Source organism: Xenopus tropicalis, chromosome 6 (assembly GCF_000004195.4).
Source record: "Xenopus tropicalis strain Nigerian chromosome 6, UCB_Xtro_10.0, whole genome shotgun sequence".
In the NCBI taxonomy this organism is placed as follows: Eukaryota; Metazoa; Chordata; class Amphibia; order Anura; family Pipidae; genus Xenopus; species Xenopus tropicalis.
Genome location: NC_030682.2, coordinates 115,302,437 through 115,314,751, shown reverse-complemented (window position 1 = coordinate 115,314,751; position 12,315 = coordinate 115,302,437). Strand labels below are relative to the sequence as shown.

Sequence of the window (12,315 nt, the reverse complement as noted above, 5' to 3'; positions counted from 1 at the left end):
TTGCTGTATAATACACTATTTTGGCTTGTCTGTTTGTAGATCTGCAGATCTGCTAATTTACTGTATAGCCCTTATAGCTGGCAGCTCAGTGTCTTTGCAATGAATGTAACTGGGAAATGCCCACTGCAGTGTTCATGTTAACGTGCAGTGAAATTTCCAAATGAATACCACAGTTATAGACATCTTAAGGTATGATCAATAAAAGCTTATTTAAACTATCCTATGGCTACTTCTATAGCAAATATATTCATTGGATATTTCTGTATGTTGCCTTACTATGGGCCCTACTTATTAGACAGACATTTGCCACAAATGATCTGCTAAAGTGGGCACAATACTGGCAGACGGCGATATGTTCCAAGCATGACATTCTTTAGATTATATACCCGGTCTTGTTGGGGTTTACATATATACTTAATAGGTCACAAGTTCTGCTTTTTATTTATTCTGTTAAGTTTTATTATTTTATAAACTTCACTAACATGCGCATTATTATCATCCTTGATTTATGGCCTCTATTTTTATTTGCCACATTCTTGACAGAAAGCAAAATATCTGGAAAATACCGGATGCGAATTGTTCAGTGGTTCTTTCCTAGAAGTGCAAATCTGCAGAATATAATTTGATGTTTTCATTCCCTATCAATCAGTGTCCCTTAGCTGCTTGGGGCAAAAAAGTGATGCCATTTTTTTCATTCTCGAATTAAAGTCTTCAGCTTAGCGTTGAATAAATTCCTTCTGACAAGGAAGTTTTACATTGAACACCACCGACTTCATTAGGTTTGCATATCTCCTGATGTGCCTGACAGCAAATAAGCAACTGCCTTTGCATATCCACTTAAAACACAAAATTAACATGTTGATTTTCACATTGACTTGTGATAAAAAAAATATTTCTACTGACATGGTAGAAAGAGAAAAAGCAAATCACAAAATGTGTTACGCTGATGGTCGTGTGATGGTGTATGACAATCTTGAGCAGAAATTGTAAAAAAGATTGGATTTTTTTGTTCAGAATCAATATGCTAACAATAAATAATACAAGAACCAGTTGACATTTCCCTTATTATTTATTTTCTTCATTTCTCCATATACTGTATATAATATTGTGACATGCCGTCTGCCTGTACACGTCATTTTTGGGGGAAATTAGCTATGGTAGGCAGGTAAGCAGAGGATGTGGAGCATAGAGACAGGGACACTAGTTCTTCCGGCAAAAAAACTGTTTATTTCAGGCAAAACTCTTCTCTTCTCTCTGGGACTCTCACCACCCAGGGTAACTCTCACATACTGGAACCTTTTCCCAGGGTTTCTCTCCATCCCCAATGACTTTCCCTCACCCACAAAGATTGTAAACACTCGGGCTACTCACTCAGCCCTGCTGTCTCTCCCCCTCCTGGGATACCAGCTCACCAGCGTCTGGCAACACTTTGACTTCTCACTAAGCCTTACTGACTCTTCTTAGCTTTCATACACCTGCTCACAACTCCCTCTGCTCCTCTCAGAGGGAGCCCCTCACACAGGCAGGCAGCACCCCCAGCCCCTCTGGGAGTCCCTCACACAGGCAGGCAGCACCCCCAGCCCCTCCGGGAGTTCCTCACACAGGCAGGCAGCACCCCCAGCCCCTCCGGGAGCCCCTCACACAGGCAGGCAGCACCCCCAGCCCCTCTGGGAGTTCCTCACACAGGCAGACAGCACCCCCAGCCCCTCTGGGAGTCCCTCACACAGGCAGGCAGCACCCCCAGCCCCTCTGGCAGTTCCTCACACAGGCAGGCAGCACCCCAGCCCCTCTGGGAGTTCCTCACACAGGCAGGCAGCACCCCCAGCCCCTCTGGGAGTTCCTCACACAGTCAGGCAGCACCCCCAGCCCCTCTGGGAGTTCCTCACACAGTCAGGCAGCACCCCCAGCCCCTCTGGGAGTCCATCACACAGGCAGGCAGTACCCCCAGCCCCTCTGGCAGTTCCTCACACAGGCAGGCAGCACCCCAGCCCCTCTGGGAGTCCATCACACAGTCAGACAGCATCCCCAGCCCCTCTGGGAGTTCCTCACACAGGCAGACAGCACCCCAGCCCCTCTGGGAGTCCCTCACACAGACAGGCAGTACCCCCAGCCCCTCTGGGAGTCCCTCACACAGACAGGCAGTACCCCCAGCCCCTCTGGGAGTTCCTCACACAGGCAGACAGCACCCCAGCCCCTCTGGGAGTCCCTCACACAGACAGGCAGTACCCCCAGCCCCTCTGGGAGTTCCTCACACAGACAGGCAGTACCCCCAGCCCCTCTGGGAGTCCCTCACACAGACAGGCAGCACCCTGAGCCCCTCTGGGAGTCCCTCACACAGACAGGCAGCACCCTGAGCCCCTCTGGGAGTCCCTCACACAGGCAGGCAGCACCCTGAGCCCCTCTGGGAGTTCCTCACACAGACAGGCAGCACCCTGAGCCCCTCTGGGAGTCCCTCACACAGGCAGGCAGCACCCTGAGCCCCTCTGGGAGTTCCTCACACAGACAGGCAGCACCTCCAGCCCCTCTGGGATTCGATGTCATGAATACATGTAGATGATCTAGTTCATTCCTAAAATGTTTTTAGCACTCTGACAATGACATATGTTGGAGGGAGGACTCCCAAATGGCCCTGGGATTTTGTAACTTAATTGTTGTCCCTAGGGGAGGGTGAACATGACTCATCTTCTTTGGTCTCCACTTAGTAACAAGGGTAGATATGCAGGAGATTTAAGCCCTAAGGTTACTGTAAGCCTTAGAGAAGTTGGCTAGTAGGGACCCTGTGAATGATGTGAAGGCAGTCATCGTGTAACTATAGTGGAAGCAGACCCGAGTGGATAGAGGGATCTGGACCACAGGGTCTGCTTTCTCTATTATATTATTTCACTTTTTGCAAAAGTAACGTTTACAGCTCCAACATACACTCTCTTCCATTAACACACTAATGCAGAAACAATAAAGACAATAATGCAGAAGACAAAATGCTTGCATGCGACAAATATTTTTGTGCCTTAGACTTTTACACGGTACTGTGTATAAATAAATGTATGAAAACAAAACTTATTAGAGTGTTAGAGACTGATTGTGATGATAAAACAAAGTAATAGTTTAGATAACAGTGCTCTTTAAATTGCTATTTTAGAGGTTAATATGGGATCTAGTTTTCCAATTGGATCAATAGACTTTGCATTTTGAATCATATTTTCCAAAGAGCCTGTGATTCATGGTTGAGTGTGTGAGTGAGATTCATTACAGTGTGTATGTGTGTGTGATTCATTCCTAATAATATAAGCTACCCATGATTAGAATTCTGTGGCTTGCTTGGCTGTCATACATCTTCCCTGAGGGGAGTTAATCGGAGTTAGATTTTCCCCAGGGGGCGATTACTTAGAATATCACAGAACTTAAAAAATACATAAACAAAGCTCATTGCATCTGGAAAGTCTCGTGAGTTCCCTTATGAAGTGATAATACTGTCTTTAAAAGGGTAATTCTCACATAAACGGAGGTAGTATTGTGGTGTGGAAATGTTAATCCTTTCAAATAAGCCTATACAATAACTATAGAAACCAACACGCAGTGGATAGTTAGAATCCAGTAATTATGCTGTTAAAGGGGCAGGTTATTAACTTTTAGTATGGGCATAGGCATGTATTCTACAACCAGGATTAGACGGGATCATACAAGCTGTTGGTAAAGATTAGGTGCTCTTTGGTTGGGCCAGGAGTATGCTGTGTTTAACTGATGTTTATGTATCCCAAGATGCATGCTGTGTTTGTAATGTGAGTGCCAAATCCAGACAGCGGATGAGTATAGGAGTTCTGAAACCCACGGGTTGGTACAGATAAGGTGCTATAGTACACACTGCTGCATTTTTAGTTTTAATGACACATATATTTCATATTGTGATTTTATGAGTTTATGGGCTTTCTAGCAGATATTTATGATTCCACCATTCTGCTGCAATCATGTCATTGGAGGGTAAAGCTAAAGTGATTTCACTTAGTGACCCAGAAGAGACATTGAGAATGATTATTAGTTGAGATAAATTTCCCTAATCTGCCCCTTCTGTGGCTATGCTTTAGGCTCATTTATTGCACACTATTTCAGCCCTAACAAGGCACTGTGAAATTATTTGAACACATTTTATGCAGTTTTGCCCTGAAACAAGTGATATTTAGTAGATATAATGGGGTACATAATCTTTGTTCATTCAGCGGGCAATGTGTTAAGGCAGTTACCTGCTAGGTAAGACGTGAAGCTTTTACCAAAGACAGCAAAATTTTGTTTTGTTACATGCTGTTTTGTTACCTGTTCTAACCACTTAACCTTTTATTGACAAGAACAACCCTAAAATTAATAGATTATGGATGTATGTATAGGCCACAGTAATTTTTATATGTTTTTATATGTATATTTTTTATATGCATATTTGTATATGTTTTTATTATATTAATCAGAAGTAAATAACATCATTTTGGAAGAACAGTATAAAATATTTTGGAAAACATTATAAAGTAGTATCAATGATAATTCTAAAACAGTCTGTTGACCATGTATTGCAAAGATATCATTTACAGAGTTATTAAACTGTAATGTATCCAGAAAATATTATTTAATGCCTACTTGGTTAATAAAATAGGTTTCTGTAAAACAATACAATATTATCAATTAAAGGGGTAGTAACACTAGTGTCAAAATACACAAAAAAAAGCACAGACACCTCTAATAAATGCAAGTTGCTGGGCTGCAATGAAAGACAGCCAATACAACTTTGTAACTGTATTTGCTAGAAGTAGCTCCATCTTTGCAGATGATCTTGAAACTTCAAAATAACATGCCTTTTTCTACTAGTTAAAAAAGGGGACTCCCCAGCCTGCAGATCCCTAAGTGGCACCCTCAACTGCTCAGCTCTGTGTGATTGGCTGGAACAGGCAGCAGAATAACTTACTGGCAGTTGCATTGCCACTGGAGCATGCACTGGGAGACCTTTTTATGCAAGAAAAGAGAGTGGTATAATTTCTAAATAAAGTTTTCAATCCATTCTTCATTTTAGAATACAAATAAGAATATCAATTTGTAAACTGAATCATTCCTTTAAGTTTGGGAGCAGCCAGCCAGCAGCAGCTTTTCTTGTTTGGCACCTAAAAATGTAATTTATCTATCCTCAGCCTAACATTAAAGATGTATATGTGCCTCCCAGCCATTGTGTGCTGAACAAGCCTATTCACCTGCTTTTTGGCCTTTTTATCATTGGACTGTTGCAGTGCATTGTATGTAGCTTACAAAATGCGTACAAATAGTAACATTCTTCTTGATCAGTCACAGGCACTTGGGACAAGGATAAGGTTAGCAAGACTTAAGTGCAAGGCCCCCAATAAGAGAAGCAGCTGGAAACAGTTCCTGGGAATAATTTTTCCCAAAGTCCCGCCAAGAGAAGGTGACGACGAGAACAGTTATACAAGTAACTCATACAAAAGGTATCTAAAGCAATTGTATAGCATTTACAAATAAAATCTAACATTACAGATATATTAACCATTATCCAGGAAACCGGTTATCCAAATTACAGGAAGGTAATCCCCCCATTTTGTTCAAACAATTCACTTTTTTGAAAATGATTTCCTTTTCCTCTGTAATATTAAAACAGTACATTTTACCTGATCCTAACTAAGATATAATTAATTCTTTTTGAAGGCAAAACAATCCTATGGTATTTTTAGCAGACTTAGGGGCCGATTTACTAATCCACGAACGGATCGAAAGCGTCCAAATGCTGTTTTATCGTAATGATCGGTATTTTGCGATTTTTCGTCGCCGGCGCGACTTTCTCGTAGCTGTTACGACTTGCACGAATTGTCGCGTTGGAAAGGTTTGCCCGCCGCTTACTAGCGCAATTCGCGCAAGTCATAACGGCTACAAAAAAGTTGCGACAATTCGCGCAAGTCGTAACGGCTACGGAAAAGTTGCGACAATTCGCGCAAGTTGTAACGGCTACGAAAAAAATAAAAAGACAATTCGCGAAAAAGTCGCGAAAAACGAAAAAGTCGCAAAATGTTCGTTTCCAATCCGATTTTTTCCCATTCGGGATTCGGATTCGTGGATTAGTAAATCAGCCCCTTAGTGGTGATCCAAATTACGGAAAGATCCATTATCCTGAAAACCCCAGGTCCTGGACATTCTGGATAACAGATCCATATTATATTCGTGTATATAAACACCTTTATTGTTTTATTAATGGTCCCTTAAAATTCTCTGAGAACTAAACATCACAGTATGTGTATTAATGTGGTACCTGTTATATGGAAAGAGAACCTCTTGTTTTATTTCATCCTCCTTGTATCGCACGAAAACTTTTTCTAGGAACCATCCATTCCCTATGTAAAAAGTCAATACTGTATGAATCTCTTCTCTTATAGATATACAGTTCTTGCATTACACAGAATTTATGAATTTTTATTTAACTACATTTTTACTGTATCATTGTCTCAATGCAATAAATCAATTTTAATAAAAAGCTGCTTTTAAAAGTCCTGATAAGTACATGAAATGGAACTAAAGTTGGGCGTACAAGATAAGTTTCACTCAATTAGACGACAACACAAGTGCGCCAAATTGGAATGTTCTGATTGTTGGGCCAGGGGCCTATTTTGGCCCAGAATTGGATCACACAGGACTTTATAATGGCCCCATATGGGGGTCCAAAGTATAGCCAAGCTTATGAATGCTGTTTAGTTGTCATGGTCACTAACCCCAGCAATTCAATGTTATTACTATTCTTATTTTTATTTCCTAACATTTCTTTTCTGTCCCTCTCCTGTTGAACTTTCATTCTGGCTTCCAAACTGCTAAAGTACAGGGAATGAAACAGATTCCAGGCTAAGACCTTTGCCCCCTGAAAAATGTGATCTATATGTATATATATTTATTATATGTGAACATATGATATCATTCACTTTTAGTGCACATTCAAACATAGGTAGAAATAGATACATACTTCTGTCTTAGATTTGATATCAAAATGATACCATAGGGAATTCTGGTTGCAATTAGGTGTGGTTATATAGAGTGGCGCTAGTACTCTGACCTATACAAGATTTGTTGATAAGACCTGGTTATAAAAGAAGCTTGAAATTTATGTGGGCAAACCACAGACTGGACTATTGATGATTTTTCATTCATTCATTATTTCTATTTATATATCTTTATACATCTTTCCTAGTAAACAGCACCAGTAGCAAGGCTTTACTATGTATAATTTTTATTTGCCAAACCCATCACTAAGGTACACAGGGTAAACAGAATTTCTATCACACAAGAAACTAAGTTTGCCCTTTTGCAGGTAATGCTCAATAAACGGAACCTGATATGTTACCTTGTCCTGTCCCATGGTGACTTATTTGGATTTTTCCAAGTGTTCCCAAGGAAATAGCTTGAATGCAAAATATATCTGCCTAGAAAGAAATGGAGTAAAATTATGCTTATGCTCATTTATATTGTACTACTACTGTGGAAATCTGGTGATTAATCTTATAAAAAACTAATTATAGGATTGTGGCCATTTCAAGTTGTATTTAATGAAACAGAGGTAAAAGGACAGGCGTTTGTTTATGCCCAAGGTCTTCAGTAAAGGTGACCGATAATATTTTGTAATGCATTTAATATAGGGAATGACATGCAAGGGCTACTAGATGAGGCAGCCCACCCCCTGTTGTACTAGCTACATGGAATTATAAAAGGGGGCTGTGAAATGTATAGACCAGTGCTGCCCTACTCATTATATGTAGTAATGCAATGCTAATGCCATATAGTGATGTCTATGAAGCCTGTAAGCAGACAGGGGACATAGAAAGCCTTTAGAGGGCCACATCTGGCCCGCGGGCCTCCAGTGGACAGCCCTGGTATAGACCATTTAACCATATAAACTGGAAAATTAGCCAATTTAAGGCTTGTCTCCTGTCACATTCCTTTGCCATCATCAGCTTTGTATTAATGTCTAAATTTTTTAAATGTAAAATTTATTTCACATTTTTTTTAATGGTCTCTCACTACTTTAATGGTCTTCCACTACTTGGTCTCCCACTACTTTTTTTGTATGTTGCCCAGATATTATAGTGACATACTGATTTTTATAAACTTGTTGAACTTTAACTTAAACAATGACAACTCAATAACTGAAACTATGGTTAAAGCATTATTTGTGGTTTGGTGTTATCATTGTTTTGTTCCACTAGAAGTAAAATTACAACAAATTGGTGTATGCCAACCCTGCTCTGTAAGCCCATAACCCACTGCAAGATCTCGTTAGTGCTGTAAGGAAGGAGGTACAGGCAGTATATCAACATGAGATCAAAGAATAGGGCTTGTGCCAAACATACAATTTGCCTATTGTTTTAATAACAAAAAAATATATGATTTTTGTTATTTATATGATTTTTGTTATTTCTTCCTGTGCCATCACCACAACAACTAAATAATGCTGAAATAATTTAAAAATACAGTTGCTTACATCAAGTAAGGCCATACCAGATAACTAATTCACCCTTGTTGCCCTCATATAGAAATAATAAGGACATACATGCTAAGATCTAATATTTGAAAACAAAAACAGCTAATTACCTGTCCTTTTTGGAACCTGACTTTTTGATTCAGACTCTTGTGTAGCTTCCTCTTCCCTGAATCTCCCCTGTCTCCAAACAAGTTGATATATACATTGGAGTCTGTACCCGCATTAGTAATGGCTCCAGTATATACATGAATTTCATAGTCCAGTACTAAGTGAAAAAAAAAGTATATTCATTCTCTGAACATGTGTGTAGTTATACAATAATGAAAAGTATTTGCAAACAAACAATAAAAATAAAATAATATCTGCAAGAAAATTACCTTTTCCAAGATGGTTTGGCTATAGCCTGAACAGGACAGTAGAAGATAGGAAGTTTAAGAAGATGAGTTTAAACATAGACCACAATATATGTACATAGTTAATTTGAGTTGTCCATCAAGTTTAACCCCTCCAAATGAACCCCCATGCACATATATACACACAATTATGCCAACCTATCTATACACTCACATATATAAACAATATACTGATACCTATACTAAGGGGTACATTTACTAATCCACGAACGTCCGAAAAGCGCCCAAATGCGTTTTTTTCGTAATGATCGGTATTTTGCGATTTTTTTTCGTAAATTGTCGTAACTTTTTCGTAGCCGTTACGACTTTTTCGCAAATTGTCGCAACTTTTTCATAGCATTACAACTTGCGCGAATTGTTGCGACTTTTTCGTAGCCGTCGCGCCGAGTACGAAAGTTTCGGATTCATTCAAGCTTCAGTATCGTGACTTTCTTTGGGCCAGGTTGGAGCTGCAGAGTGCCATTGAGCCCTAAGGGAGACTTTCCTTGGGCCAGGTTGGAGCTGCAGAGTGCCATTGAGCCCTATGGGAGGCTTTCCTTGGGCCGGGTTGGAGCTGCAGAGTGCCATTGAGCCCTATGGGAGACTTTCCTTGGGCCGGGTTGGAGCTGCAGAGTGCCATTGAGTCCTATGGGAGACTTTCCTTGGGCCGGGTTGGAGCTGCAGAGTGCCATTGAGCCCTATGGGAGACTTTCCTTGGGCCAGGTTGGAGCTGCAGAGTGACATTGAGCCCTATGGGAGACTTTCCTTGGGCCAGGTTGGAGCTGCAGAGTGCCATTGAGCCCTATGGGAGCTTTCCTTGGGCCAGGTTGGAGCTGCAGAGTGCCATTGTGCCCTATGGGAGACTTTCCTTGGGCCAGGTTGGAGCTGCAGAGTGCCATTGAGCCCTATGGGAGACTTCCTGGCCAGGTTGGAGCTGCAAGAGTGCCATTGAGCCCTAATGGGAGACTTTCCTTGGGCCGGGTTGGAGCTGCAGAGTGCCATTGGAGCCCTATGGGAGGTTTCCTTGGGCCAGGTTGGAGCTGCCATAGGTGCCATTGAGGTCCTATGGGGAGGCTTTCCTGGCCAGGTTGGGGGGCCATTAGCCCTATGGGTTCCTGGGCCAGGGGCTTGGCAGAGTGCCATTGAGCCCTATGGGAGACTTTTCCTTGGGCCAGGTTGGAAGCTGCAGAAGTGCCATTGAGCCCTATGGGAGACTTTCCTTGGGCCAGGTTTGGAGGCTGCAGAGTGCCATTGAGCCCTATGGGAGACTTTCCTTGGGCCGGGTTGGAGCTGCAGAGTGCCATTGAGTCCTATGGGAGGCTTCCAAAATCCTGCAAAGTCTGAAAGGTTTGCCCGAGCGCTCAATACGAAAAAGTCGCGACAATATACGAGCAAATCGTAACGGCTATGAAAAAGTCGCGACAATTCGCGCAAGTCATAATGGCTACGAAAAAGTCGTAACGGCGACGAAAAAAACGCAAAAAATACGAAAAAGTCGCAAAATGTTCGTTTCCAATCCGAATTTTTTCCATTCGGATTAGGATTCGTGGATTAGTAAATGTGCCCCTAACTGTAGGTTTACTACTTTAGCTTTTGGATAATAACCTATAGTAACCAACCAGCATGTACCTTTTACTAGTGACCTCTTTAAAAGCAGACATAAATTTGGTTGCTATGGGTTATTGCGTCTAGCTAAACTTAGTGCCTTTTTTAATAAATGCGGGATAGGCTTTAGTAAGGTTTAGGAGACTTTTGTAGGCAGACAGCTAAAGGTTTTTAGATGTATTGGCTGCTACACGGGAATATTTACAGTTTCATACATTTTTGGGGGAATGTATTAAAAGTTGGGAATGGAGAATTTTTTGCAATGCGAAAATTCATACCTCTGTGCAAAAGAAAGTTAAGTTTGCTCCAAAAGATTATGCCACCTTCAGGAATGCCTTAAAAAGTTTGCAATGCGTAATTAAAATTCACAATGCAATAACAGTCCAATGAACAATATTACATTGCGAAATGTAAATTTTTATTCTTATTTGTGTGCATTTTTTTTCCATTTATGACTTTGATTACATTCCCCTATTTGAGGTGTATTATGATCTGCTTACTGAAAGTATTGCCTACAGTGTTCTGAGAGTGTCTTCATGTAAGCCCTGTCAGTGCCCTGAGTCTTCTTCCTCTTATTTGCTGCTGCCTTGTGTTAAATGTCATGTAATACCAAGTTAGCTGATCAATGGGAAACTAGTACAGGTATGGGACCTGTTATCCAGAATGCTCGGGACCTGGGGTTTTCTGGATAAATTGAGGAGATCCGTAATTTGGATCTCCACAATTTATGTCTGCTAAAAATAATTTAAATACTGAATAAACCCAATAGGATTGTTTTGCCTCTAATAAGGATTAATTATATCTTAGTTAGGATCAAGTAGAAGGTGCTGTTTTTATTATTACAGAGAAAAAGGAAATCATTTTTAAAAATGTGAATTATTTGCTTAGAATGGAGTCTATGGGAGATGGCCTTTCCGTAATTCAGAACTTTCTGGATAACGGGTTTCCGGATAAAGGATCCCATGCCTGTATATTTCAAAACCCTATCAAACTCATTTTCTTGATAGCCTGTTCATATGTAATTATTGTGTTTGGTATTCCCTAAACTCTCAGAGCCCCATATGATACAATATGAATTTTTATATACATTTATTTGCTGAGGTTATACATCTGCTATGTTTATTTTTTTCAATAACATTTAAGTTACAAAAAAAAGAAACAACTAGGAATGCCAGCCTACCTATATCTTTAACTTAATAACATTGACATCAAGGATCATTTTTACTGATCACATCGAAACCCTAGAAACAACAGGTTATTAATTGTGATTTTCCCTTTAAAGTATCCATTAAGAATCTAATACATCTAAGCAACTTATCAAACAGCAAAATAGGCATGCGGTCAATGGTGTCATTTGTACCCATCCTCCTGAACCATCCAGCAAATGTTACCCATTCACCTCTTGGAAGACCTTTCTATGGCCTTAAGATGATTATTGATAGCTTACTTATTTATCACCATTTCAAATGACAAGAAAAGCAACAGCGCTTCCCTATTCACAGCAAACCTCTTTAAATATAAGAACAAATGATGCTAAAAAATATATACAAATAATGGATCCATTCCTCAGTAAATAAACTCTCAGAAATCTCTATAGCCTGAGAGGATGGGAAGCAGCCTTGCTACGGTGCCAGTGAGAGAATTATAACAGACTGGCTTAATGTAAAGTCAGAAGCCGTAAAAATTGTTTTCCTTTAAAACAGTACCGCAGATAAAGCTTTCCCTAAGTGATAAATACTGCACAATATAGTACAAAAAGCTGAAAATATGATATTTTTCCCTGCAACCATACAAGTACTAATAAAAACAAAT

General features: G+C 40.4%; 1 protein-coding gene across 1 annotated transcript in view; it reads right to left on the bottom strand.

Moving 5' to 3' along the window:
• The window catches only part of rp1 (RP1, axonemal microtubule associated), a 178,552-nt gene that overhangs the window by 87,518 nt on the left and 78,719 nt on the right, over positions 1-12,315 (bottom strand). The window contains exons 26-28 of the mRNA XM_031904600.1: positions 8,617-8,771; positions 7,373-7,451; positions 6,293-6,374 (exon numbers count right to left, since the gene is read on the bottom strand). Coding sequence (XP_031760460.1) covers positions 6,293-6,374; positions 7,373-7,451; positions 8,617-8,771 — 316 coding nt within the window. The remainder of the gene's footprint in view (positions 1-6,292; positions 6,375-7,372; positions 7,452-8,616; positions 8,772-12,315) is intronic.